Below are 24,424 nucleotides of genomic sequence, written 5' to 3' on the forward strand. Positions count from 1 at the left end.
CGTCTTGGCAGTTACATGTTGGTGTTTTAGATCCAACTGAGGACACTGCACTCTCATATGGTAGCAGCTTCTCAACTGCAAACTAGTCCACCCTAAGGGAAACCCTGCTTTATTTTCTATTTTACTCTAAATGGGACAATGACTTATCAAATGAACATAATGCTATAATAGTATTATAATATGGCTTAAAAATAGCTAAATGGCAAACTTACCAAGAAAGTGTTTAAATGAAGCGAGGAGTAGGTTAAAAATAGACTTAAAGTTGGACTTTGGTACATAAGAAGTTGCTCTCTGATGGCCCTTAGAGAAGGGTGAGAGTGCAGTGGTGGTTTCCTGAGTTTATGAAAAAGTGAGAGAAGTGGTGGAAATCATAAGCTCATATTTCCTTCTTTTGAACACCAAAGTCCATGAAGCAAAAACTGCAACATGAAGCAATGAATTTAGTCAGCCTGCTGAGAAAGAGTCTAAAAGCTCTAAGGAAACCCACAGTCAAAATAAAGAACTGGAAAAGTGGCACTCCTGCTGACCCAACCCATGTAACTCTACCTTGGCCTTCTAATAAACCGAACTGTGTGAGTCCTTTAGTGTGGTTTCAGCATGGCAGGGTGGAGACCGGTGGAACTGGGTGGGTGGGTGGGGACTGTGCGGTTGTGGAGCAGAGACTACAGGGGGGTACGTGGATACAAAAGGGCAGGGACCAGCAGCCCTCTGCAAGAACTCTTGGTAGGTCTCAGAGCCATGATTACAGGGTGTGCACAGTCCACAGGGGTTTGATGACAGGGGTTCATTGGCAAGAGTCAGCGTGTGCGTGTTCTTGTACTCTGTGCGTATGTGGGTACATAACTCAGACTGTAGAGTGTGTTTGTGTGTGAGTGTGTGCATACTTGGCAATGAAAATTGCTGGAACTGCAGGGCTAAAAAAACAACCACAGGGGAGCATGTAGGGCGATGCAGTACAAAGACAGAGACACACAGAGCGCGAGTGGCAGCAGAAACAGGGAGTGACGGGGATTCTAGATGGCAGAACAGAAAGAGAGATTTAAGGAAAGGAGGAAGACACAACGACAGCGACGGAGAAGCACACATCCAGAAAAAGACGGAAGCAGCAGGCTTAGCATTTCAAAGCTGTTCTAACTGAAGGCTGATTTGGATGCTAGCAACACAACATCATGTTTCTGATATGATGTCAAATCTCTCCAACTTCGGCGGTCGGGGCACTGGCTTCGTCTCAGACCCGCAAATCAACTGAATTTTTGTTTTGCTGCTTAAACAGCAGCACCGCATGAGGAAGAGGCAGAGGAAGGGAGGGCAAGAGGAGCCAGAGGCAGGGATTACAAATGGGTAAAATTTGTGTTTAGAGAAAGCCCGGGGTGCTCTTTGGTTATGTGTGTGCGGCACTGCAAGTTGAATAACTGTAGTAGGGAGAAAAATGTCAATAGGCAAACAACAGATGGTGGCTGCCACATCAATTTTGATACACAGCTGAAACGTAAGACGCTCGGGCCCGCACACGCGAAGAGAAACAGATGCACACGCACAATGAGGCGAACACAGAAGGCTTCTACCGTTGTAAAAGATGTTGACTTAAGCTACTTACTCTGACTGCTCTGACATTAAAGGAGATGAAGAAAAGTAGGGGGATAGAAGAGGGAGAAAAGAGTCAAAAGGCACGGAGAAGGAGGAGAAACAAGAAGAGGCGAGAGAGGAGAGGAAAAGGGAGGATAAAAGCTCGCATCCTCTCTATCCTCCCTCTTCCGCTCCTCTCTGTCTTTATTTTTGCTCCCAGACTCTGTCATTTAGTCTATCTCTGACTGCTCTCAGTCTTTCTCTCTGTCAGGCAGACCATGACTGCGCCCAAATGTGATTTGCTTTTTAATCTTCATAATCCACTTGGCCAATGAATGTTTTGCTTTACTAATTAAAGAACAAACAATGGACGTGTGTCCTTCTCTCTTTCTATCTCTCTCATACACACACAATAGATGCGGTAGATGTTTCCATATCTCGCAATAAATCTTCGAGAAGAGCGGGCAATTGGGGGGGGGACGCGAGAAATTATGGAGAACGTGATCAGACAGACGGTAGTTTTGGAACTTCCGGTGCAGACAGAAGAAAAACAAATCCATAGAAGAAAACTACAAATCAAGAAAATGAAAACAGACAACAAGGCTTCTTTTCCCACTCCTATAATTTCTCCCTTTTATTCTTTATCTTTCTGTTCTTCGCTTTTCTTTCTGTCGTCTCCGCTTTATTGTGCTTACAATGGGAGGGGATCAAAAGTTGCTAAGGCAACAAACGGGGAGAAGACAAGAAAGAGGAAAAACTCTCGCGGTTATGGAAGCATCCTGACGTTTTTCAGCAGAACAAAGGGGGGAGGGGGAGTTTAAAGTGTTTATCTGTCCATTTGCAGGCTGTTATTTGAACCTAAAAGGATGCGGGCCTTATAGAATAGACAGGATTAGAATCCAGCTGACAGAATAAATAAAAATCGTCATGAAAAGCACAAAAATATGTATCGCCCTGATGTCTATTGTTATAAAAAGCTACAGAGTCTTTCTGTATAGCACCTCACTTTCTAAGTTTAAACTGAACCAGTGAGTCTGTGTTAATGAGGAAATTCTCCATTTGGCTGCAAACAACGTACTTTTCTGCACCATAATGCAGCCTCAAGAGACAATTGGAATAAATGTAAATGCTATCCTAATCCACCTCTATATACACACCATAAAACTTTCAATTAAATCTGCCATCATGGAGTATTCATAGCACCTTATCATCCGAGCAGGAGCTCTCAGACTACAGGCTCACTAGCAGTTGCTTTTCCAAAAGTAAGAGGAGAGGCAGAGCCTTCAGCCCTGAGCCATCCTGTAGTTATGCTGCTATAAGCCCAGACTGCTGTGGGACTTCCTCTGATACCGCTTCTTTTCACTCCCCACATGTTTAGATATCACCTGCCTGTCTTCCTGTTAAAAAGGAGTTCTTCCTTCCCACTTTTGCCAAGTGTTGCACACAGGGGATCATCTGATTGCTGAGGTTTTCTCTCTAATATTGATGATATGAGCTTCAATTTTTCACCCAGAGAACTACTGCTCACTGGACATCTATTTTTCCTACCGTTGGAGATGGTCGTGTGGGAGAATCCCAGCAGATTTCTAAATACAGAGACTGAGGCTTTAACCCAGAGTTTTGAGTTGTTGTATCCTGGTTTAATTTTTGGTTTGCTTTTCCTTCCTCGTGTGTTTAGGTTAAATCTAACTTACCTTGTGTTCCACTGTCTGTCTTATGCGTCCAGCTGCTTCCTAGTCTTTTTAGTTTGGTGCTTTGTCTTTAGTTTTGCTTCTCTTGTTACATCATCAATGATTTGTTCCCCAGATGTTACTGCTCCCTGATCATCTTTTGAACATGGTGATAGAGTCTCTCTTTTGTTGAGAAATCCACTGTTTGCTGCGTGTTCTCCTTGCTCTGCTTGATCATAAGGATGCTGAGTTTCCACAGCATCCTTATGATCACTTGGATTTTTTTGGACCAAGAAGCATTAAAGCTTGTTTATCCTTGTCTTAAGGGTCCTGGATTTGGGTTGATAAAACTTTATCCTTGACACAGGTTTAGTAGTATAGTAACTAACACGAAACATTCAAAATCACCTTACATAGTCTGATTCTTAGTGTGAACTCGAGCAGGTCGTTTTGCCTTAATGCACCCAGTTTCTACCTTGTGTCTGGGTGAATAGATGCATGCATTAATGGATAATTGAACAGCCCTACCTAAACAAAAGTGGTCAGTGAGTGTGTGTCCAAAGATTTTGCTTGTTCACTTGAAAAACAAGGCCTGACAAAAACAAGGTTTTGTACACAAAACAATCTGTATACCTACTAAAAATAAAATAGAAGATGATTAATTTATTCATTAAACTACACATATATATTATTCTAGGTCTAACACAACGTAGGGTCACTCTTAAAACCGAGATGGTATATTCTGTATAAAAAGAAAACGTCTGTGAAAATAAGAGAAACAAGCATGGGACTACAAGAGTAGCGGCCTAACAGAAAAACGTGTGTCTGATTTGTTAATGATGTACGAGTGCACAGCTAATGCAGTGTTTGTAGGAAAACACTGTGTGATCAGTCACGTTTGTCCAATTAACTTTTGAAATCAAAATAAAACACATCATTACAATTTCAAGATAGCATCCAGAAGCTGTTTTGAAATGTGCTCCATGGTTTTAGGGTGTATTTTTCTAATAAGAGCTCTGCTGCATAAATATGCCCGGCAGGAAGCACTATCCATCTTAACTAACCAGGAAAAAAGCCTGTGTGTGTGCGTGTGAGACACAGATACACCGCTCGACAGCTTCAACGTGTGACATTCACACAAAGCAGCAGGCAAACATCCAAACAATGAATGACAGAAACATGTTTGGAGCATCGTGTTTGTGTTTTTCTGCTGCGCGATTGAATATTTGTATCATTACCAAATATGTGCTCAGACCTTTTTATCCTGGTGTCAGCTCCATCACGTCTGATAAACAGCACGTGCCAAGTTTAATCACAAATGATGATTTAAAGAAAAGAGTTTAAGAAGTGTGCTGACTGGCAGGATCGACACGATGTGAAGAGATGTGCATTGTTTGTAAAATCCTGAAAGCGCTGTGATTGCGCTTGTGTGTTTGTGTGTGAGTTTGATGATCTGACACTTGCTAGATGAGCAACATAGATGATTGTGTGGAAATGAAGCTAGCTGCTGACACACAAACACAAGCACCTGGAGCAACAATCAAGCTGAAACACTGACTCTGCGTCTGTATTTATATGCACACACATGCACACACACACACATGTACACACACACACACGGTGGATTTGGAGTTCAAAGGATGTTTTATTTTGGGAACAGCTTCGGGTTAGTCACCCTACATTGGTGACAGACGGAGAAACAGGTTGCAAATATCAAACACTTTACAAGCACTGCAACATGCTCAAACACCCACGCAAACACATAAACACACACAAACTCACATTCTCGCTCTCCTTGTATTTCCTTCCTTTCTCTCTCCCTTAATTCCGAGAAACATCTCGCCAAAGGGAGGATGTGTTGTTTTAAACTCGCTAGCTTGCTTCTCCGTCACCAGCAGCTAATGTATGATCACAGCTCTTCTGACAGCTTTGTCAAAAACACTAAGAAATTGTGTTCAGGCTCATTAAAACATAACGCACAATGGCAGGATGCTGGGATTAGAGCAGATGAAGTGGTGATACGGCCGGTGCATTCTGGGTAGTGTTTGAGTGGATATCTGTGATATAATTTTGAAGCAAATTAATAATTATGTATCACTCAGGGGATTGTCATGTGAGTCTAAATGATCTAAACTCATCAAACACTTACTGTCCAGTTGTATCAGAAATGCTTTAGATTCCTCCAGATGTGTACTTTTGTTGTACTTTTAACTCCATTTACAGTTTAACCAGTGAACATAAGCATAGCCAACTACAGCATGTGAAAGTGGGCACTGTTAACATGTGGGGTTAAACGTTACAATGATTTACCTGGCCTGTACCACTACACTTACACAGTCTGTCTTTGCATGTGATTGTTACCATCAAAATAAAGTCCCACCCCTTCCTGCATGGATTCCCAGCAGAGCTGAAGATTTGGCTCCGCATACAGTCGACCCATTAGTAATTGAGATGTGAAATTATCCGGCCCATGAACGGTAAGTTTGACCTCTAAATCTCGAAGCATGAACGACAGTTACAGCGGTGTAACTCTGATAGCTTTGTGAGGACGGTAGTCGTGAACACGTGTTGTCCAAGTGCGTAGTTTTTCCGTAGGACCAACACAAAGCTATGCACAGCTTTGCGGATCATTGTTGTTATACCTGTTTACTGTCACCAGGGGGCAGTGTTAAAAACACTCCTGTGAGCTGCTCTTGCTACCATCTGTTGTTGGTCTTTGAACGAGCTGCGGAAAAGAGCCAAGTTGGAACATTCAAAGAGGTGAAGTGAAACAAAGTGTTCAAATTCTGCTGACGTTCCCGGTCATGTTCAGGCTCATTTTTCTACCTGCGTCGAGCGTAATCTCCATATATCTCCAGCACATATCTCCAAAATACACGCTGCCTGATTTTTGGACAACACAAGCATATCTGCATAGGTTGCATAACTTTAATCCTTCACCCTGCACAACAGCATGTTAATGCAAATGGATACAAGTGCAGCACCATCCACCCACACATAATGTAAATACAGTCAATGATCCTGGATGACCTCACAGTTTAGTCACAGGTAATATTCTGCTCTTCACTGAGTTCACTAATACAGTTCAGAAAACACCAGCCAGCATTGCCCGCTTTACATTCACCAAACACCACAGATGGTCCTTGTTATTACGGCTTTTCCTCTCATTATGCAAAATGAAACCCCCCCTTACATAAACCATATCGAATAAAAGAGCCACACAGGAAGCTAAGATGTAGCTTCACCTCAGTGTTTCAGTACGGTGTTATATTTGGTTCTAAAACTACTTGTACAAATACATATTCCATTCTTATGAGCTAATATTAGCCCAAGCACGGTAGCATAATATAAATAGTTCATATAAAGTCTGCCAACAGTGGCAATCATTTGATCACAGTCAGAGCCCCTTTGGCTGTAATTGAGAAGCTTGGCTGATAAATCCACCAGTTTTTTTATTCGAAGCCAATCGAGGGAGCAAAGAGCTGAACAGGTGCTGGAGTAAGTATGGAGTTCACACACACAAAACCAACATCCATCCATCCTCTTCCAGACAAAAAACAAAACAAAACAATGACCCCCCCCATTTTTCAGAACTCAGTCGAAGTTAAATACCTCATCATTCATAAGCTCACATACTTTAAAAAAGTCCCAGAAATGGTAAGGATGCTTTGGTATGTAAAGTGAGTGCACACTATATGCACACGTGCACACGCACAGTGCAAGGCAGTAATTGAACAGGCGTTGGCACAGTTCGGTGGCGACACCTGTTTCGAAATTTATAATGAGCAGCCAGGGGAGAGGACCACACGCAAACACAGCCACAGACGCATGCACACACATTTTTCTGCAGCTTGGCTGTGAATCTGCACTGAGCTGCAGGTCATAGGGAGGCTAAGAATAAACAGACCCTACTGAGCGTATCCCTCTCCTTCCTGCTTCTGTATATAGTACTCACATGCCCTCTGATTAACAAAGGCCTACCAAAGGCAGAGGCGGCAGATAAAGACCTGCAGACAGAAAACGGAGCAAAGCTCGTGAAGTCCGACGGGGAAAAACAAAAGGGTAATTAAAAAAAACACATTCATTCATTAATTAGCTGAACAGAGAGAGAATTAATTCATTGCTGCAGCATTTAATGGGAGTCCAGGCAGTAAAGAAATGTAGATGCACAGTGCTATGGTGGGCAACATATACTTTTACATATACTGGACCCTCCCATTTGTGTTTACATATCACTCTGGATTTAATCATTGTTTACTATTAATCTCTGGCTCTCTTCAACAGTGTGTCTATTCTCCTGTCTTCCTCCTCTCCCCCCACCAACTGGTCATGGCAGATGGCTGTCCTTTCCTGTGTTAAAAGGGAGTTTTTTGTTCCCACTGTCACCAAGTGCTTGCTCATAGGGGTCCTTCGATTGTTGGGGGGGTTTCTGCATAATTGCAGGGTCTTTACCTTACAATACTGAGGTGACTGTTGCTGTGATTTGGTGATTTGGTGCAATATGAATAAAATTTAATTGAATGTGATTGAGTGAATTGCACAGCAGCGTATTCAGGTCTGACTTGACTCACCCGCAGACTTGCTTACGCTGTTAAGTCGGCACCTTGATGGAACTGAGACATCTAAATATTGATACGTGCATCTGTATCTCATAACAGTGATGTATTCCATCACAGAAAGTGATGCCGTATGGGTACAAGAACTGGCTAACACGGTCGCTTTTGTGTTACTCGTGTATGTGGCCACATTCGTCATTTTTCTCCTGTCACGTACTTTACAGTGTAACGCCAGAGCTTTAGGGGTTTGCTGCATTAAAGTTTTAGTTTCACTTCGCTTCTGCGGGAGCCCTCATACGTGACAGGCTCCTTGAAGCGGCACACACCCGGTTTTTAAAGCTGGATTTCTGTTTGAATGATGACATCATCTGGGTTATTTTCAGAAATCTGAAAGCTGCTTCTTCGTCTTCCTTTTAAGAGGATGTGCAGGTTGAGTAGTTCTCCTCACGACTGACATTAATGTGTAAAAATGGTTTTGCTTAATAAAGGGAGGCTCCATCTTGGGCTTCTGAGAGCGGACACCTTCAGCACGACCTCTTGGAGTATCTGTGATGTAGGGAGGCAAAAGAAAAAAGGACTTTTCCTTTGTAGGCTCAGCGTAGCATTACATTATCTTCTATAATGAAATCGAGTGGAAGCGCCTCTTCCTTCTCTTCACTTCGCTTTTCCTCTCCTCCTGTCAGTTCAGCTCCAGCAACTTTTAGATTTCCCACAAGATTTTTTTCAGCTGCACCTGACTCGCCCTTCGTCATGTTTCCCCCGTCTCAGGCCGTTCTCCTCCTCTCACCGCTTTACCGTTTTCCTGAGCTTTAAGCAAAGCTCATTCCGGCAGAAGGCGTGAATGACAGATTAATGTGGGGTTGCTTAAATGCAGGATATAGGCGAAAGGGGGTAAACAAAACAATTACACAGATTGGAGGAGAACTCAAGGAAGTGGAGGGAGGCGTGTGGACACTGAGTTATGTCTGGGTTGTGATCCAGCTGAATTGCTTTGGCAGCAAGTCCCTGTTCTTACGGCGTTGGCTGGAGAAGATGGGGAGAAGGATGTAATTAAGAAGAGAAGGTGGAGGGAAATAAAGGTGCCAGGTAGAGCGAGAGGAAGGGAGAAGAGAAGGAAAAGTCTGACAATGTAAACAAGCAAAAGGTGAAAGGCAGAGGGGAGCAAGATGCAAATGAAGAGAAGTCAAAGGTGCGCAGAAGCGAGGGATAAGTGAGAGAGGAGAGTGATGGGGAGGTGAGGTGTGAGGAAAAGGTGGAGAAGCAGGAGGAGGGCATGAGAAAACTCATCTAAAAATCTGCCAGGAAAATATGTGAGAGATTAGTATGGAGAAAACGTGATGAACTACAGAAATGTGATGAGGCAAAGGCAGAAAGCAGAGGGAGAAGGAGAAACGAGTGCAGCAGATTAAAGCAGGTTCACATTAGTGTGCAGGAGGATTTTTGACAAGTAGTTCAAAAGCACAGTGATGAAAAGAGAAAGCACGCAGAGAGGGGCAGCAGCGAGAGAAGATGAACAATAAGTGAGCACAGACTGAATCAGTGAAGTAAGAGAGAGAGGGAGTGAGACGAGAACAAAAGGGGTAAAACCGTAAAGAGAAAGAGCCAGTTACTGATAGCGAGGGCAGATCGAGCCACCTTAAACCCAAAGTCGAGAACTGATTGGGTTTCTCGTGAATCAGAAGTGGATGGATAGACTTATTTAAGTATAAAAAACAATATCACATGGAGAAAAAGCAAAGGAAAAATTAGTTATAAGCGCTGACCGGCGAAAAGAGCGAGGAGATGAAAGGTTAGGGTCGGGGAATAAATGCAGAGGTGAAGAATAGAAGGAGCGAGGTGGGAGACGCCAGGATGGATAGATCAATTTACCACAGGGGCTTTCTCACCAGCATATCCCTCGCTCAGCTGGCTCACACTCCTACATGGAAACATTGGATTATCGATCCATCCCCTCCTTTCCCCAGCAGTCACCCTGCTCGTCTGAAGCAACAGCTTCAAGGCCTCTCAGCGTCTTTGCTTTTGCTTTTGTATTTGATGCAAACTATACACTGTCTCCATTCCTCCTCAGCTCACAGTCTCAGTCACAGAAGGCATCTCAGCTTCTTTTGCAAGTGCTTTGGTTGCTAGCAGACACTTGCTAACTAACCACCGAGCTGTAGCAAAAGCTAAGGAAATCCCAAAAAGTTGATTCGGTTTACTGGACGTAGCGCTTTTGGTTTTTGCGACTATTTTCACCTTGCAAACAACCTCCTGCAACCACTCACCAACTGATCTGGGACAACACTTTTCCATAGCGAGTGGTGGTTACCAGTGCATGACTGACTGGTCTCTATGCTTGTGCGACTTTGGCTTTAGCAATCTAAACTAACTAAAATACACTGTTGGTTGATGTAGATCAGCAGAATCAGAATCAATAGCTTTTTGTTTTTGCAGCAGTCGTTTATATGCACGTTCTTTAGCAGTTCCTTTAAGTATATTAAATACATTAACTATGACTCCATGACTCCCATATATACACTGAGTTATTCTCTGATGCTTCATAAAAACATGCCCTTCACTACTAATCTACATCCAGCAGAAGAAGATGCTCATTGCTGCTTATGCTTGACCCACAAAGTTGCAATCTCTCAGGGTTGAAACACACTTTACTAAGTGATCTTTTTAATCCTCTTTAGCATACACACCACCAATAGTTTAACTTTCAGCTAATCTGATCTGCTGCAGTCTCAGACCCACTGATACCAGCTTTGTATTTAACCTCCTCTGCTCATATAACAGCAGCTCTCAGAAGACTGCCTCAGCTTTACAGTTTGCATGGTTTGATTACACTTAACTCTTGTCTTTTGCTTTATCTTCTCTCGCACTCCCTTTCATCTCTCCCTGACCTTGCAGCAGTGACTGCACCATCAGCACATCGCTCCGTCCCAAACGCACAAGAACATGCTATGACCTGTGCTTTAAAGACGCTCTGCTTAGAGGTTTGCTGGTGTCAGACGTTTGTGTTCATTTGTAAATTCTGATCTGATGCAATCGCAAACCACTAAATCGAACACCAGCCCTTCACCTTATCCAACACTGAATTCTAATCTGAACTCCAAAGCCATAATTGTTCTTCTCAAGCAGAACTTTGAAGGCAAATATTCCCCAAAGTGTCAAAAACCTAAATCTAGGTTTAACCTTAAACCTCACACACGCACACAAAGCTTTTGAAAACACACCGATGTCACAACACCACCTGGCTCAGACCTTATTCACTGTAACCTTGTCAATCTAATAAAATATTCTTAAATTATGCACAGATGTCCTCACGCTTACATCTAAAAGTCTAATTGGTCCTCATACATATAGATATGTGAAACCACACACACTCTTACACACACGTACGCAGAGGGCTTGCTTTATGGGCCCCGAGTGGCGTTGGAGAAACTGCATTCCCAACCATTTTATGTACTGGTCAATTTAACACCGCTAACTTCAGCATATTAAAAATGCATGCGCCCAAGGACGCAAGAGCAATTTTATGAATGTGTATGTGTGCACCCATGTGTTTGCAAGCATTTAATGCAGAGAAGCCTGCCTGGAAATGTGACATTATTACACTGTTATCTACCTAATAGAGCCATTTATACAGCAGAATACTTGATTAACCTACTCAGCAATTTCTGAATAGAAATCAATCACAGGAAGGAAAACAGAGGAAATGTGAGGGCGTCATTGTTGATCCAAAAATGTCCCAGTCTCCATATGATGTCACACCAACCGCAAAATGTAAAAAATACACCGGGACGGTGTTCAAAGGTGGATGAAATGTGATGCAGACAACAGCGAGGTACTCACATGGTCTCATCATTCTGAAACTCCAGCTTGCCTGCAGCCATTTCGTAATCCTCCCCTCCCTTAGCGGTTCCATCCAAGGTTCGATAGGGAATGGCGACCAGGCCTCGAGCCCCCGACGTCCTGAGCACCTTCACCTCCATCACGCCAACACTTTCACTCACCCTTTGAGTGGCACTTTCAAATGTAAAGATGCCTAAGAATTAATGAAAGAAAGAATTTATTTCACAGGGGAGAAACACTAAAAAGCTTGACAAACACCTACACACTCATGCAGTAGCTTGCTCTCAGAGGTGCACAGTATATACTGTACAGTAAGAGGATAACAGATCACTTCCCACTCTCTCTGGATGAAACACAATGGGTAAACACCCACTCTTCACTCATCCACCTGCATTTTTAACTCCCTGGATGTTTTCAAATTGCAGAAAAATGTCGCAACACTGGAAGGACGAGCTCTTTGTCACCTTCTAATGATGCTGTTTTATGGACACCCAGAGGCGACAACCTATGGCACACCAACAGATTCATGTGGACTCCTGATAGCAGTAAAGCACAGGTTTACAGGGTGCAAAAAGCTGTTCTGCTTTGCAGTGTTAGCACAAGGTAGGCCCTTCGCAAAACAAATATGTCTATTTGAATAATGTAGAATCAAATACCAAGAAATAGTGAGAATTGAAATTTCAGTTTACAAAATTTTTAGATATACTGTACATCAAGCAGCAGTTTCAGGGGCTAATCTCCTCTACAGTTGGGTCCTCTAACACAGGGGTCCCCAACTTTTTTTTGCCATGTTTAATGTCAGACAATATTTTTCCGACCTTCAAAGTGGTCATAAATACAACAAAATAAAATGATACAACCAAGACAAAAACTGTGGTATTTTGTAAATATAATAATAAACGTGAATTCACTGTGTAATTGTTTAACTTTATTAGCGGAGTCATCCTGAAATGCGCCAACATTGAGAGTAACATCCTCCTCTCTGCCCCTCAATGCTCTCTGGTCGCCATGGTAATATGTCTTTCAAAATCAGACACACAACTATAACATGGGAAAAGACCGTGTTAATGATAAAAACCCTGAAAACCATAGATTTCACACCTGAGCCTCAACTCTCACAGCCTGGTACCAAACGACCAGTAACGGTCCTTGGCCCTGGCTGGGGACCGCTGCTCTATTGGATACATGATTGTGTGCTAGGCTCCACTGCTGTTAACTTGATTCAGTGAATGGGACTTTCACTGAATCAAGTTGGGTCCCAAAGTCAACTTGTCAGGTTTTTTTAAGTTTTGGTATCCCACTTGTATGTTACAAAGCATTAGCATAGTCTGGCCAACTAACTAACTAACCTGAGCTAGTATTCAGGGTCTCCTCCAAACATGGTCACTTGTTGTTTACTAATAACAGGATGCTAAAATTGAGGCTTTAAAAAAAGAATTTCACTAACCAGTGTGTGATGTCACCTAAATATATGGAAGGCCACAAGTGCCACAATGAATTGAATAAATAGATCGTTACATAATTAAATGTGTCATTAATTAATTAAAATTGGAAATAAATAATTTTGTAAATGTTTTAAATTGAATTCCTTGATAGTTTATTATTTATATATGTAATCATTCAATTATTTTCTATTTTAATTAATTAATGACACAATGAATTATTTATTTAATTCATTTTAACACTTGTGGCCCTCCACAATATTATTCGGCGGCAGGTTTTCCCCATAAGAATCTTAGACTGAATACTTTAACCCTTTAAAACCGATCCGAGCCGCACGCTCTGTTTTGCGTAACTATTTTTAAATCCCGGTAGATCTGCAACCACGTGAGCTAGCGCAATAATTTTTTTTGCATATGAAACCGGAGGAGTTGTACTTACATCTTATGCCATCAGCTTGTCCTCTGTCATAGTTTCCTTCCACATATAGCTTTGCAAAAACTGCATAAAAAGCACTTGCAGCAACACAAACATAATATTCCAGAAACACGCTTTACCGATCTGTTTGTAACACTTCCTACATTGGATTAGACGTCAGCGTGAACTTTCGCATGTCCGCCATGACCTGCCCGAAACCGGAAGTGACGTCATTTTCGCAGAAATGTAGTTTTTTTTACCATCTGGGCCTCATGAGCCTATACTGGTGTTTTTAAAAGTTATGTTTGACTTTATGACTTTCTGTGTCGTTTCTGGGATGCTTAGGACTCATATTGCACTGCTGGAAATAGTTTAATTTGATGCATATGCTGCTTCTTTGCAAATTTGCACTATAATATATATTTTCGTTTTTCCTGCAGTATATAAAAATTGGTGTATTTCAAAAATAAAAGTATGAAGACACTCAAAATAAATTTCCTGTGGTGGGAAACTATTTTGTGCAACTTTTTTGTATTTACAGTTTTGAGGGATAAGCCTCTTAAATTTCTCTAACTAGAAATATATGCAAAAACGATTTTCAATTTTTTTGTAGTTTATTGCACTTTTTTGCAATTTATGTAATTACTATGCACTTAATGCAGACATATTATTAAAATCTGGGCTATAATGGTTGTATTGATGTATAGCAACTTGAAATGCTCCCCAAAATGGCACTACAGCATGTAAAAATATAATATAAGCTCTGGCAGACTTGGTTCTATGGTAGGTCTTAAAGGGTTAAGGTGTTAAAGTCTGAATATCACGACACCACGTGACACCTGTGAACACAGTTAAAGTGAAGCTTCCTTTTACCTGCGTGATCATCGTCATAGATGGTCACTGTGGCAGTGTGGTTGTCACCCAGCACGGCTTTCGGGGTAGCGCTGGCATCCAGAGGTGCAGTGCCAATCTCCGGATAGCCAACAACACGAGGGTTGCTAAGGTGAACGTAGAAATACTCATCTTCCTCGAAGATGTCATCGTCAATAACGCCCACTGTGATCTCTGAGAAAAGAATTGTTGTTTTAGCATCTTGCTCTCAGGTGCAAAGTAATTATAATAATTTGCTAACATTTTTAATGTAATTACATTTTTCCCGTGAAATCACTAGCAAAAAAAGAAAAAAAAGAAATCTGCCTCAGGAGCTGCAGATGACCTCTGCTATTTGAGCATCAGTTTCAATGACATGTTTATTGAAAATATGTCAGAAATTATTGTAGTCAGTGTTGTTTTTTTTACCTTTGAGGGTTTCTCCCGGCTTGAACAGCAGCGTTCCCTCTGCAAACTCATAATCTGAACCTGCGTTGGCTGTACCGTCCTCTGTGCGATAATCCACCTGCAGGAGATGGGAACACAAAGGAGTGATGGGGAGAGAGCAAAAAGAGTCGTCAAGATGAAACACAAGTGAGCAGATATGAAAAGGGCAGATAAACACAAAGGGAGAGGGAGAGTGCCAAACAGAGGGAGAGAGAGCGATAGAGAGGACGACAGAAAAGAAGAGGCATTTGGGGAGATGAGGACAGAGGGTAAGAGAGAAGAAGAAAAACAGCTTCATTAAACCAAGCCCTCTGGTCAGAAACAGGCCGATATTAAAGACTTTGAAGATAACATAAGAATCCTGTCCTTTCTCTCTGTCCTTTCAACTGCTTTGTGTTAATTACCCCCCTCCTTCTTATTTAGACAACGCTAGAACCCAAATATCTAAAATGCATTTAGTTCAAATGGCTTCAAAGCCATTTTTTTCTGTTTGAAGGCAAAGCTGTGTCAGTCACTCGGTGCTGCTAGTTCTACTGAAGTCAATCCCTAGCCTCTGCTCTATTTTTAACACCTCATGAAATGTGTATAAGTGATATATTTTTAAATGCATCCAATGGTTGGATGATATTTTCGGGATTAAATGGAAGCTGGGTAATACTCAAGAGATTCTAAGATATGTGGATAGCTGATTTTTTCCATTTTAGACTGATGTGTGAGAAGTTATATCGTCACAGCCCGTGATTATATAAGAGCTGAGTTTCCTCTAATGCAAAACGCTCTATACTCTTTGAGCGCAAAATTGATGACATCTTGGACAAGATCACGGCTCTCCAACGGGAGATTGAGAGACCAGTGACGGACTGTTAGATCAACTGTAAAATTGACATGCAGTTGTTCGCACTAAAGGAAAACCACCATCATTTAATGGGGCTACCATAGGTAGCCTCTCACACCCTTACCCAACCCAGTTGCTTGTCACGTGGTTTAGGGTGTTGTGATGTGGATATGCATGTGCTCTCTGTGCAGAGCAGCTTGCTGACCTCCCACAACGAGCCCAGAATGAGTAGAGGTGTCTTTTTTCCCTCTTGCCCATTGTATTGTACATTTGACAGTTTTTTCACTGCAGGTGTAAACTTTGCATGTGATAAATTGATTGAAGATAGATTGGGGTAGCTTATCAGTCAATCATGCTGCTTGGATGAGAGTGACTGTTTTGGAGCTGTATTGCTGTGTGTTCAAATTAATGACTTAACACTACAGACGTGCCCTCAATAAGACCCCTAGTATCTGTATATAAGGGACGCATTTTAACTTACATTATATTTATCTTAATTTAACAGCTGAAATGACTGTTCAAACCTTCACAGTGTTGCTAATAGTAACAAGTCCACTGTGATTCATCACCTGACTCACAGGAAACACAGTTTGTCTTTTGTGTAATGCTAAACTTTGATGTTTTGCCAACTTAATCGAACCAAACTGTGACTCAAGACTTCAAACAATGATAATTATTTCAAGTTCACCCTCAACACCCTCAGCTAATAAAAGCTTGCTATCACACTAGCACCATGTACATGTTGTAGCTACAAGCAGAGCTGCTAAGAGCTGCTAATATCGCACTGTGCATGCTGGATGTGAAAACAGCCACAGTTTGCAAACACAGTTTTTCCACCATATCTGCTTAAAAGTTGATATGTTGGTTAGAACTTGCTTCAAATGTTCAATCATAAACTGTATATAAACTTAGCACATAAAGTAAGTAAACATGATTTGGCCGACTATTTATTTGTTGTAACAATGCTTTCCCCGATGCTACATTTGTAAGGAAAATGCATTTGTAGGTTGAGCAGCAGAGTTGAGTATATTCTCTGCCAACATCAACCAGCTTATTCTGCTACTCACTCTTGATTGTTGTCGTTTATTGGATTGGATGATTGCAGCATGAAGAAGCAAGACATACTGACAATTTAACAATTTATTCATTTAATAAACGGGGGCCTCAGTAGCATGTGGCACACCATACAGAGCCACAGCAGCCTTGCACATCCTCCTCATGCTGGTCACCAGCGTGGTCGGCCATATCTTCCTGCAAACCCTGGAAGAGTGCCTTCAGTTCATATCTGCTGATGCCCACTTGGTAGCCTGTCTCTGCCATCACCTCTTCAATTTAGACCTTCAATTTCCTAGGGATCACTCCAAATGATGTTGCAGCTTAGTTTTGCAGAACACCAGCTGGAGGTTTTCTGGATAGGGCACGGGGTCTATCCACATCAGCCAAACATGGCATGCTTGGATCAGACACCAAGTGACCACTTTAACAAGGTCCATGCTCACATGTGCTGCTAGTCAGGCAACTGATTATCAGCACCGGGGTACCAGGGTCAAAACAAGAGTCAAAAGCAGAATAAACTGTTTGGCATTAGCATAGAAGATTTGGCAACTTTTTCATAGTTCACTAACTTTTTCAACCCACATAGTCAACTCTTTTGCTCTACCCACAACTGCATTTTTCTTAGAAATTATTTTGCTTTTTAAAGCGAAATAAACAGTCTTTCCAACCATATAAGAGTCATTGCCAGGAAGCCTTAGAAAGAAGAAATAATTGGCAAACACAAATTTACTCAATTTTTGTGCATAGTTAAAATAACAGAAACTCCGGATCTGTAAATTGAACTGAGTGGCAGAAGTGAACCTGCATTCTTGCAATGGCCACCAATGCAAGTCTTCCTATATTGAAATCTACATCAGTAAACATTTTCATTGAGTTGATCAGCTTAATCTTATCTTTAACTGTTATTTAATGCAGCATGATGTTCACATTTTGGTCCTTTTGAAAACAATGCTCGTGTTGGGAACGGCCTGCCTTGTGCTAACATTGCTAAATCTTTTAAAGGAAAAAGCACTGTGTAGATGTTTTTGCACCTTTTCCTGTGCTTTAAAGTCTTTAGATAGTAATGTATGAGTGCAAAGTAATTCGCTTTTAACTTTCATTGACCCAGCCATCAATACGAGGGAGCTCTCTGAGAATACCTAAATGACACAAATAATATTTCTTTTGTCTCTTTAAAAGCATCCTTCAGCAGACGGCTGACTAAGGCCGTGCCACCAGCAGAAAACTGATCTCTCATCACAGTTTAATTTGTAAACAAGAAGAAGAATAAAGGAGAGCCAGCCTTGCGAAGCCAACGTAGTAATGCTGAGCAGATCAGATATCAGCCCACTGACAGAGACTCAGCGGGAGACTCTCTCATTCAGGGAGAGCTCTCATTCATAGCCAGCATTAAACCACCATTAAGTCTGAGATCAATGAGCCTTTGCAAAAGGATGTGCGCTTTCTTTGAGTTACAACCTGAGCCAGAAACTAGAAATCTGGAGATGAAGGTGTTTTCTCTGGTGCCTCTCAGCTACTCTCCTCTGCCACCCACTTCTCTGCCTTTATCCAACCAGGAAAGAAAAACAAAGGTGCTCAAAGCCTCTGGAGGTGAGCACATGACACAAGATCTGCTTAAGATAGAAAAAGGTGTCAGGGAAGTCAGCCCACAGAATATTGTTGTTTTCTCTGCTGTCTCTGCTGTCTGCTTTTATTTGCATGAGAGTCTGCAAGACTTGTTTCCCTTAAAGACACGCTCACACACACACACACACAAACAGTTTTATTCATGATCTACTGTCCATCCCTCCCGTGCACTCACCTTGACAGTAACTCCGGGGTCACCTCCGTGTCTGCCAACAGTCAGTTTCAGGGAACCACAGTTTTCAAAGCACTGATACAAAGAGGGTTCAAACTCAATCCTAATGGTGTGAGGGTCATCCTCCTGGGCCTGGGTCTCATGGCTGCTTACCACCTGAGAAAAAACACGCTCAATGTCCCAGTAGCTTCAAATATAATATAATGGAGAAAGGCAAATAGAGTGCGTGCCTCACCTTGCGGGCCTGGTCAGCAGCGTGCTTCTTGAGGATGTTACCTGCTCCGATCATCATCCTGGTTGCCTGGATGCGGTAAAATGCTCGGCTCTTTTGCTGCTGCATTAGGACCTAATCAACAAATGCAATGAATCAATAAACCGTTTCATGTTAATTTAATTTGCTGTGGCCCAAACAGCCGTGCTTTTATGAAAGCAATCACTTTTAAAGAGAGAGCTACAATCTGAGAATTTTCTCCTGGGAGATCCTACACCGCCATTCAACTCAGTGTCAAAGGTCAACAGCAGATTCCCTGACATTTCCAGAAAGATTGTCTGAAGACAGACAAACTAAATCAGTGCAATAATACTGACAAAGAATCATTTAACGTTCTTTTCTCGTGTAATAACTTCAGGCTTTGGTTACTGGCTCTCTTCACTGCCAACTTTGGTTCTAATGAGGTTTATCAATCTATAAGGAGCGATTTTAATAAAAACGTATGGCTCAATAGTGATGTATTATCCCAACGTTCCACTAAATTGAAAATGAACAAAGTGGCCACTGTAGCTGCGAGATCATTAGACTAAATGTGGCCTCAGAGCCAAGAACGCTGCAATTTATTCAAATTTAATGGAAGTGAGCTGACAGAATCTTTATATCTGCATCTCTTTAGATAGAAGGAATAAGTAAGTGTTTAGTTAAGAAACTGATTTGGGTTTTTGCTGCACAAGATCACCCAGCTCCATATCCCATGACGGCAATTTCATTTTACATTCAGTGATTCATTATGACCACAAGAACTGAAATTTAGCAAGTCAAGTTTAATCTACAGGGCAGCCGTCATTCTTATTTACAGCACGGACTGGAGGGAGTAGCTGCAGGGATAGGGAGGCCTGAAAGCAAACAAACCTCTGGGAGCTGACCAGTGCACATTTGGCCCGCCAAGCTCCTTCCCTCCCCTCCTTCAAAACCGAAACCAAAGACATAGAAATGAGTTGGAGAGGAGGCAAGGGAAGGAATTGGTGGGAAAGCAGAGTAAGGGAGAGCAGCAGAGACTTGGACAGCTTCTACAGCTGAAATGTGCGTGCTGCATAAAAAAGAGGAATCTCTAATGAGCCAAATAAAGTGTGAGCAACTGCTATAACAGAGAGGAGTATGGGTGTGCGCTGACAGCTAAAATGTGGTTACAAAATGCCAAATTTAACTATTTAACAAATTTTGCTTAAGGTATCACAACCAACACATCACAAATCTAAATTCTCCCCAAAAAATATTAACTTGAGGCCCGCTTAAGTTCTTCAGCCAAGCATTTAGCTACATCTCTTTAAAGATTAACTCAATCGCTGAGAAAAAAAGCTATGTTACCGCAAGTCAATATTTTTAAGGCTTCCAGGGTCCAGAACGGGCGCTCACGTTAATATATTTAGCTTTCATGTAACTTACCGGGCAAAAAATCACCTGGATGGCAGAGGGGTGAAGGTTTTACTGGTGTCAGTCAAGCCAACAGACACTTTCCACTCAGTACACTGGTTTAATTAACACTTAATAAAACAGTTTTACTGTGTGTTAAGCTGAGAGAGACTGAGATAATGTGTGTAGCTAGCTGATGCTCAGCCAACTCAATTAACCACTCGCTAATGTTTTTAGTTTATGTGAACATGCTATTGGTTTGATTGTATGAGACAGCCGTAAACATTATAGATTTTCCTCTTTGTAACTTTGTGCTGTTTCCTCGGGGAACTGCACCTTCCTCTACTTTCAAAGCCACACTGAATGTGTCATAGCACCATTTCTGAGTCATTATCACCCTCAGAAGAGTAACATATGGAATATGACTCAAGTTTGCTGTGTGCTACTGGTTTAGATAGAAAATCTGGAAATTGAGTGAAATAATAATATGTCAAAAGTCTGAGAATCAGAAAAGTGAAGTGAGAGAACCATTGAAATTTTGCTATTGCTATTTGCTATTAGCTTTTGGTTGCTAGTTTTATCTTTATGTTTACTAGCACCTCCAACACTTCCCCATACCAGCACATACATATCTCATGGTGTGCTACTGGTTTAGATAGAAAATCTGGAAATTGAGTGAAATAATGATATGTCAAAAGTCTAAGAATTCAAGAATGGAAGTGAGAGAACTATTGAAATTTTGCTATTGCTATTAGCTTTTGGTTGCTAGCTTTTATCTTTATGTTTACTAGCACCTCCAAAACTTCCCCATATCAGCACATACATATCTCATCTTTCATAGTCTAAATGAAATCAGTCTCTGTGTAATCTTCTGTAAAACTACAACATTTCTAGTGGAAATTATTTTCAACAGAATCTAGGGGGGGTTGCTTTACAGCTTATGCTAGCCTGAGCTAAGCTAATCACACCTCTGTTTGTAACGCCGCAAAACTTCTTAACTTGATTTAACAAGTTGTCAAACTTGATTTAATTTCAAGTATTTTGAAAAAGTCTCAACAGGATCTTGAGCTTTATTGTGAAAGGTTTATGTGGAACATAAATAAGCGGACACGTGATGCTGTTACCGTCGTTGTTGCTAACCACAACGCATAAAAACAGGCGCTTGTCCGTCCGTAGTGTGGTTATATAAAATATAAGAGAAAAAGAGAACTTTAAGAAATTAATATAGCCACTACAGTGACCATCAAAACGATGAAAAAAAATTGCCGTAAACAGTTTATTTTGTGACACCACGAAACAAACGATAGCGTAAAAATGAAACGATAGACGTTTTTATATCGTCATCCGATATATATCGTTATATCGAACAGCCCTACAATCATGGCATCTAAAAAATGAATCAGTACTTACAGATAATAATAATAATAAGATATTAACACTGAGAATATTCCAGCATTAGCAACTATTTTTTGACACTCTAATATACAGTCAGTGGCCATGTCATTGAATACACTTTGCTAGTCTTGGGTTGGACAACAACAACTTGTTCAAAACATTCCTCAGAGATTTTGGCCCATATAACATAATAATAGCATCACACATTTGCATCCATCCCAAAGATGCTCTATTGCATAGGTGTCAAACTCTGGCCCGCGGGCAGCCTAATTACATTTGGCCCGCAAAGCCATTACTATTAGAGCTGGCCTACTGGTATTATACAGCTAATATATATATTGTTTAGTATTAAGCTTTGCTTGTTCCATATTCAGTTTTTCAGCAAAACTTGTTTGAGTCCATAAGAAAAGATTCATTCTTATATGTGGAGAAAGATTATATCTTTTTTCAATAAATATTAACGTTAGCCCGTGACTTTGTTGCAGTTTTGAATTTTGGCCCACTGTGTATTTGAGTTTGACACCCCTGCTCTATTGGATTGAGATATCTGGAGACTGTGAAGGCAATTTGATTACAGTGAACTTATTGTCATGTACAAGAAAGCGTTTTGAGACCATCTGAGCTTTGTGACGTGGTGTGTTATCCTACTGGAAGCAGCCAGCGATCACAATGGAAAGGACATAGTCAGCAACAATCCTCAGGTAGGCTGTGGTGTTAAAACAATACCATTTAATTGGCTGATTGGCTGATTGGATATTTGCGTTGATTAGTTGAACAGGTGTACCAAATGGGATGGCCAGTGAGTGCAGATGATGTTGTACTGGTTATTAGGCTGTATACCATGTATAAGAAGGCAAAAGTGTATAGCTACTACTGTTTTATAAAATCCTGCTTATTATTAAATGCCATTGTATATGGTTTTAGAAAGTTATTTGAATCGTGATAATTGTGTGGTGGAAATCTGATATAGTCATGACTTCCAAAGCTTAGACATCAATGGGATTGGGTGCTGCTAACCTGATAATTAGCCATCTCAATCAGCTGCTCCATGTCTTTATCCGGGTGCCTCTGCTTCAGCTCCTTTAGCGTCCTTGCCATGTCCCTCCTAGCCTCGTCCTCATCGTCCTTTGCTCCTCCATCCTCCATCATGCCTCCATCCATCCCGCTGTGACAGTTCAGCGCTATCTGTCCGTCCAGCTCCAGCATGTCCATCTTGGTGAAGCCCCCTGGACCCAGCACTCCACCCCCTCCTCCTCCATCCATGCCTAGCCCGCCATCAGCCCCACCCTCTGTCTCAATAATTATTCCCCGATTCTTGTCGGCACGGTAACGCTTGCGGACATACTTGTAGAAGAGAAGGCGGCGGTCGGCCACCCAGGCCTGGACCACGCAGAGTGGGAAGTAGAGGAAAGTAAGCACTGCCTCCCACACCTGAATGAAAGAAGAGATGTGGTTAAAAGCGTTTCTGTTTCATTCTCCTCCTCTTATTTCATCCCAGTGATTTCTTTCTTTAAACTTCAGCAGTTTTTACATAAAACTGTCCTCACCTCCACCTCTCCAGGGGAAAAGACACTCAGAATCAGGTAGAGCCAGATGTAGGCGAAGATACTCCAAGCCGCCGTGACAAAAAACACCCGAAGGTGTTTGATTTTGCGCGTTTCTCCATCAGGGACCACATACACACACAGAGCGATGATGACGAACATATTGAAGGCGGCGCTGCCCACAATGGTGCTGGGACCTAGATCACCAGCCTCAAAACCGTGACCGCACACCTGCAGTTGGAGGTGAAAATAAGATTACTGTCTTTCCATTACATTCTCTATCAGTGTTAATCTATCTCTCTATCATGTTGCACTGACCTCAATAACAGACAGCAGTATCTCGGGGGCACTGGAACCCAAGGCCATTAGAGTGAGATTAGAAACAGTCTCATTCCAGATTCTCACGGTGGCTGTGGTGGTCTCACCATTCGGCTTCTTTATGGTGATCTCCTTCTCCTGGGAGGTTATCACCTGGAGTGGAGAGGGTGTAAGGAAAGAAATAATATTGGATTTATTAGTTTTATACAGGTTACCTATTAGTGGTCCAATATCAGAAACTTATAGTGCAATCTAATAACAATTCAAAGAATATTCATTGACTTACCTCTATAGAAGACATGAACCGGTCCGCTATAATGCTCATGCCCAGGAACATGTAGATGAGTGCTACAAAGTAAACAATGGCTCGTGCCACTTTATCTCCTACAGAGGGGTTCTGAGGGTTCCAGACAGGCAGCACCACTCCTGCAATCAAAAGAAAAGAAAAAGGTGGAAAAAGGTAAAATCATTTTTCAGCAATATCACAGGGAATATTTGGTTGCAACAGTGTTGTGTAATCATTCTCCACCTCTCTAATCCTATAAAGCCTGCCACTGTGAGCATGTTGTGGAAACCACAGAGGCAGCATAACCTCATTAAAGATTATTGTAAGTGGGAAATTTTCTATATGGTCCCATTTGTCCTACTAAAACTTAGTGGAACTGCTAAAGTTAATGAAAGCATGAAAACTTACCCCAAAGTGATCAACGTTCTAGATTTGTGGCATTAAATTGACATATTTCACTTTTAACTCACCGGTGGCACATTTTTGCTCATCTGGCAGACCTTTCTGATGCCTGATGTGAGACTGTCGTGAATATTCTCCTGACTTTATTTCACTTTCATAGACCATTGACACCTAGCAAATATGTCCCTTCAATGTTACTTGCACATCTGGACAGGACATATGGAATGGACTATGCTGTTATAAGAAGTTATACTACTTGGTTTAGAATAATTAAGTGGTATCATAAGAGAAATACACAATACTGTGCAAAACGTTTGCGTCATGCCTCATTTTTTAATATTTTGCTAAGAAAATGTGCAAAAG

General features: G+C 41.6%; 1 protein-coding gene across 3 annotated transcripts in view; it reads right to left on the reverse strand.

Annotated features, from left to right (window-relative positions):
• The window catches only part of slc8a4b (solute carrier family 8 member 4b), a 127,150-nt gene that overhangs the window by 42,164 nt on the left and 60,562 nt on the right, over nt 1-24,424 (reverse strand). For all 3 annotated transcript variants that reach the window (XM_006802457.3, XM_006802456.3, XM_087837664.1), the window contains 9 exons: nt 23,660-23,799; nt 23,374-23,526; nt 23,059-23,286; nt 22,529-22,942; nt 18,728-18,838; nt 18,496-18,648; nt 14,786-14,882; nt 14,360-14,551; nt 11,630-11,822 (listed from right to left, as the gene is read on the reverse strand). In XM_006802457.3, coding sequence (XP_006802520.2) covers nt 11,630-11,822; nt 14,360-14,551; nt 14,786-14,882; nt 18,496-18,648; nt 18,728-18,838; nt 22,529-22,942; nt 23,059-23,286; nt 23,374-23,526; nt 23,660-23,799 — 1,681 coding nt within the window. The remainder of the gene's footprint in view (nt 1-11,629; nt 11,823-14,359; nt 14,552-14,785; nt 14,883-18,495; nt 18,649-18,727; nt 18,839-22,528; nt 22,943-23,058; nt 23,287-23,373; nt 23,527-23,659; nt 23,800-24,424) is intronic.

The sequence above is a fragment of the Neolamprologus brichardi genome, chromosome 3 (assembly GCF_056152115.1).
Source record: "Neolamprologus brichardi isolate AB-2024 chromosome 3, ASM5615211v1, whole genome shotgun sequence".
NCBI lineage: Eukaryota > Metazoa > Chordata > Actinopteri > Cichliformes > Cichlidae > Neolamprologus > Neolamprologus brichardi.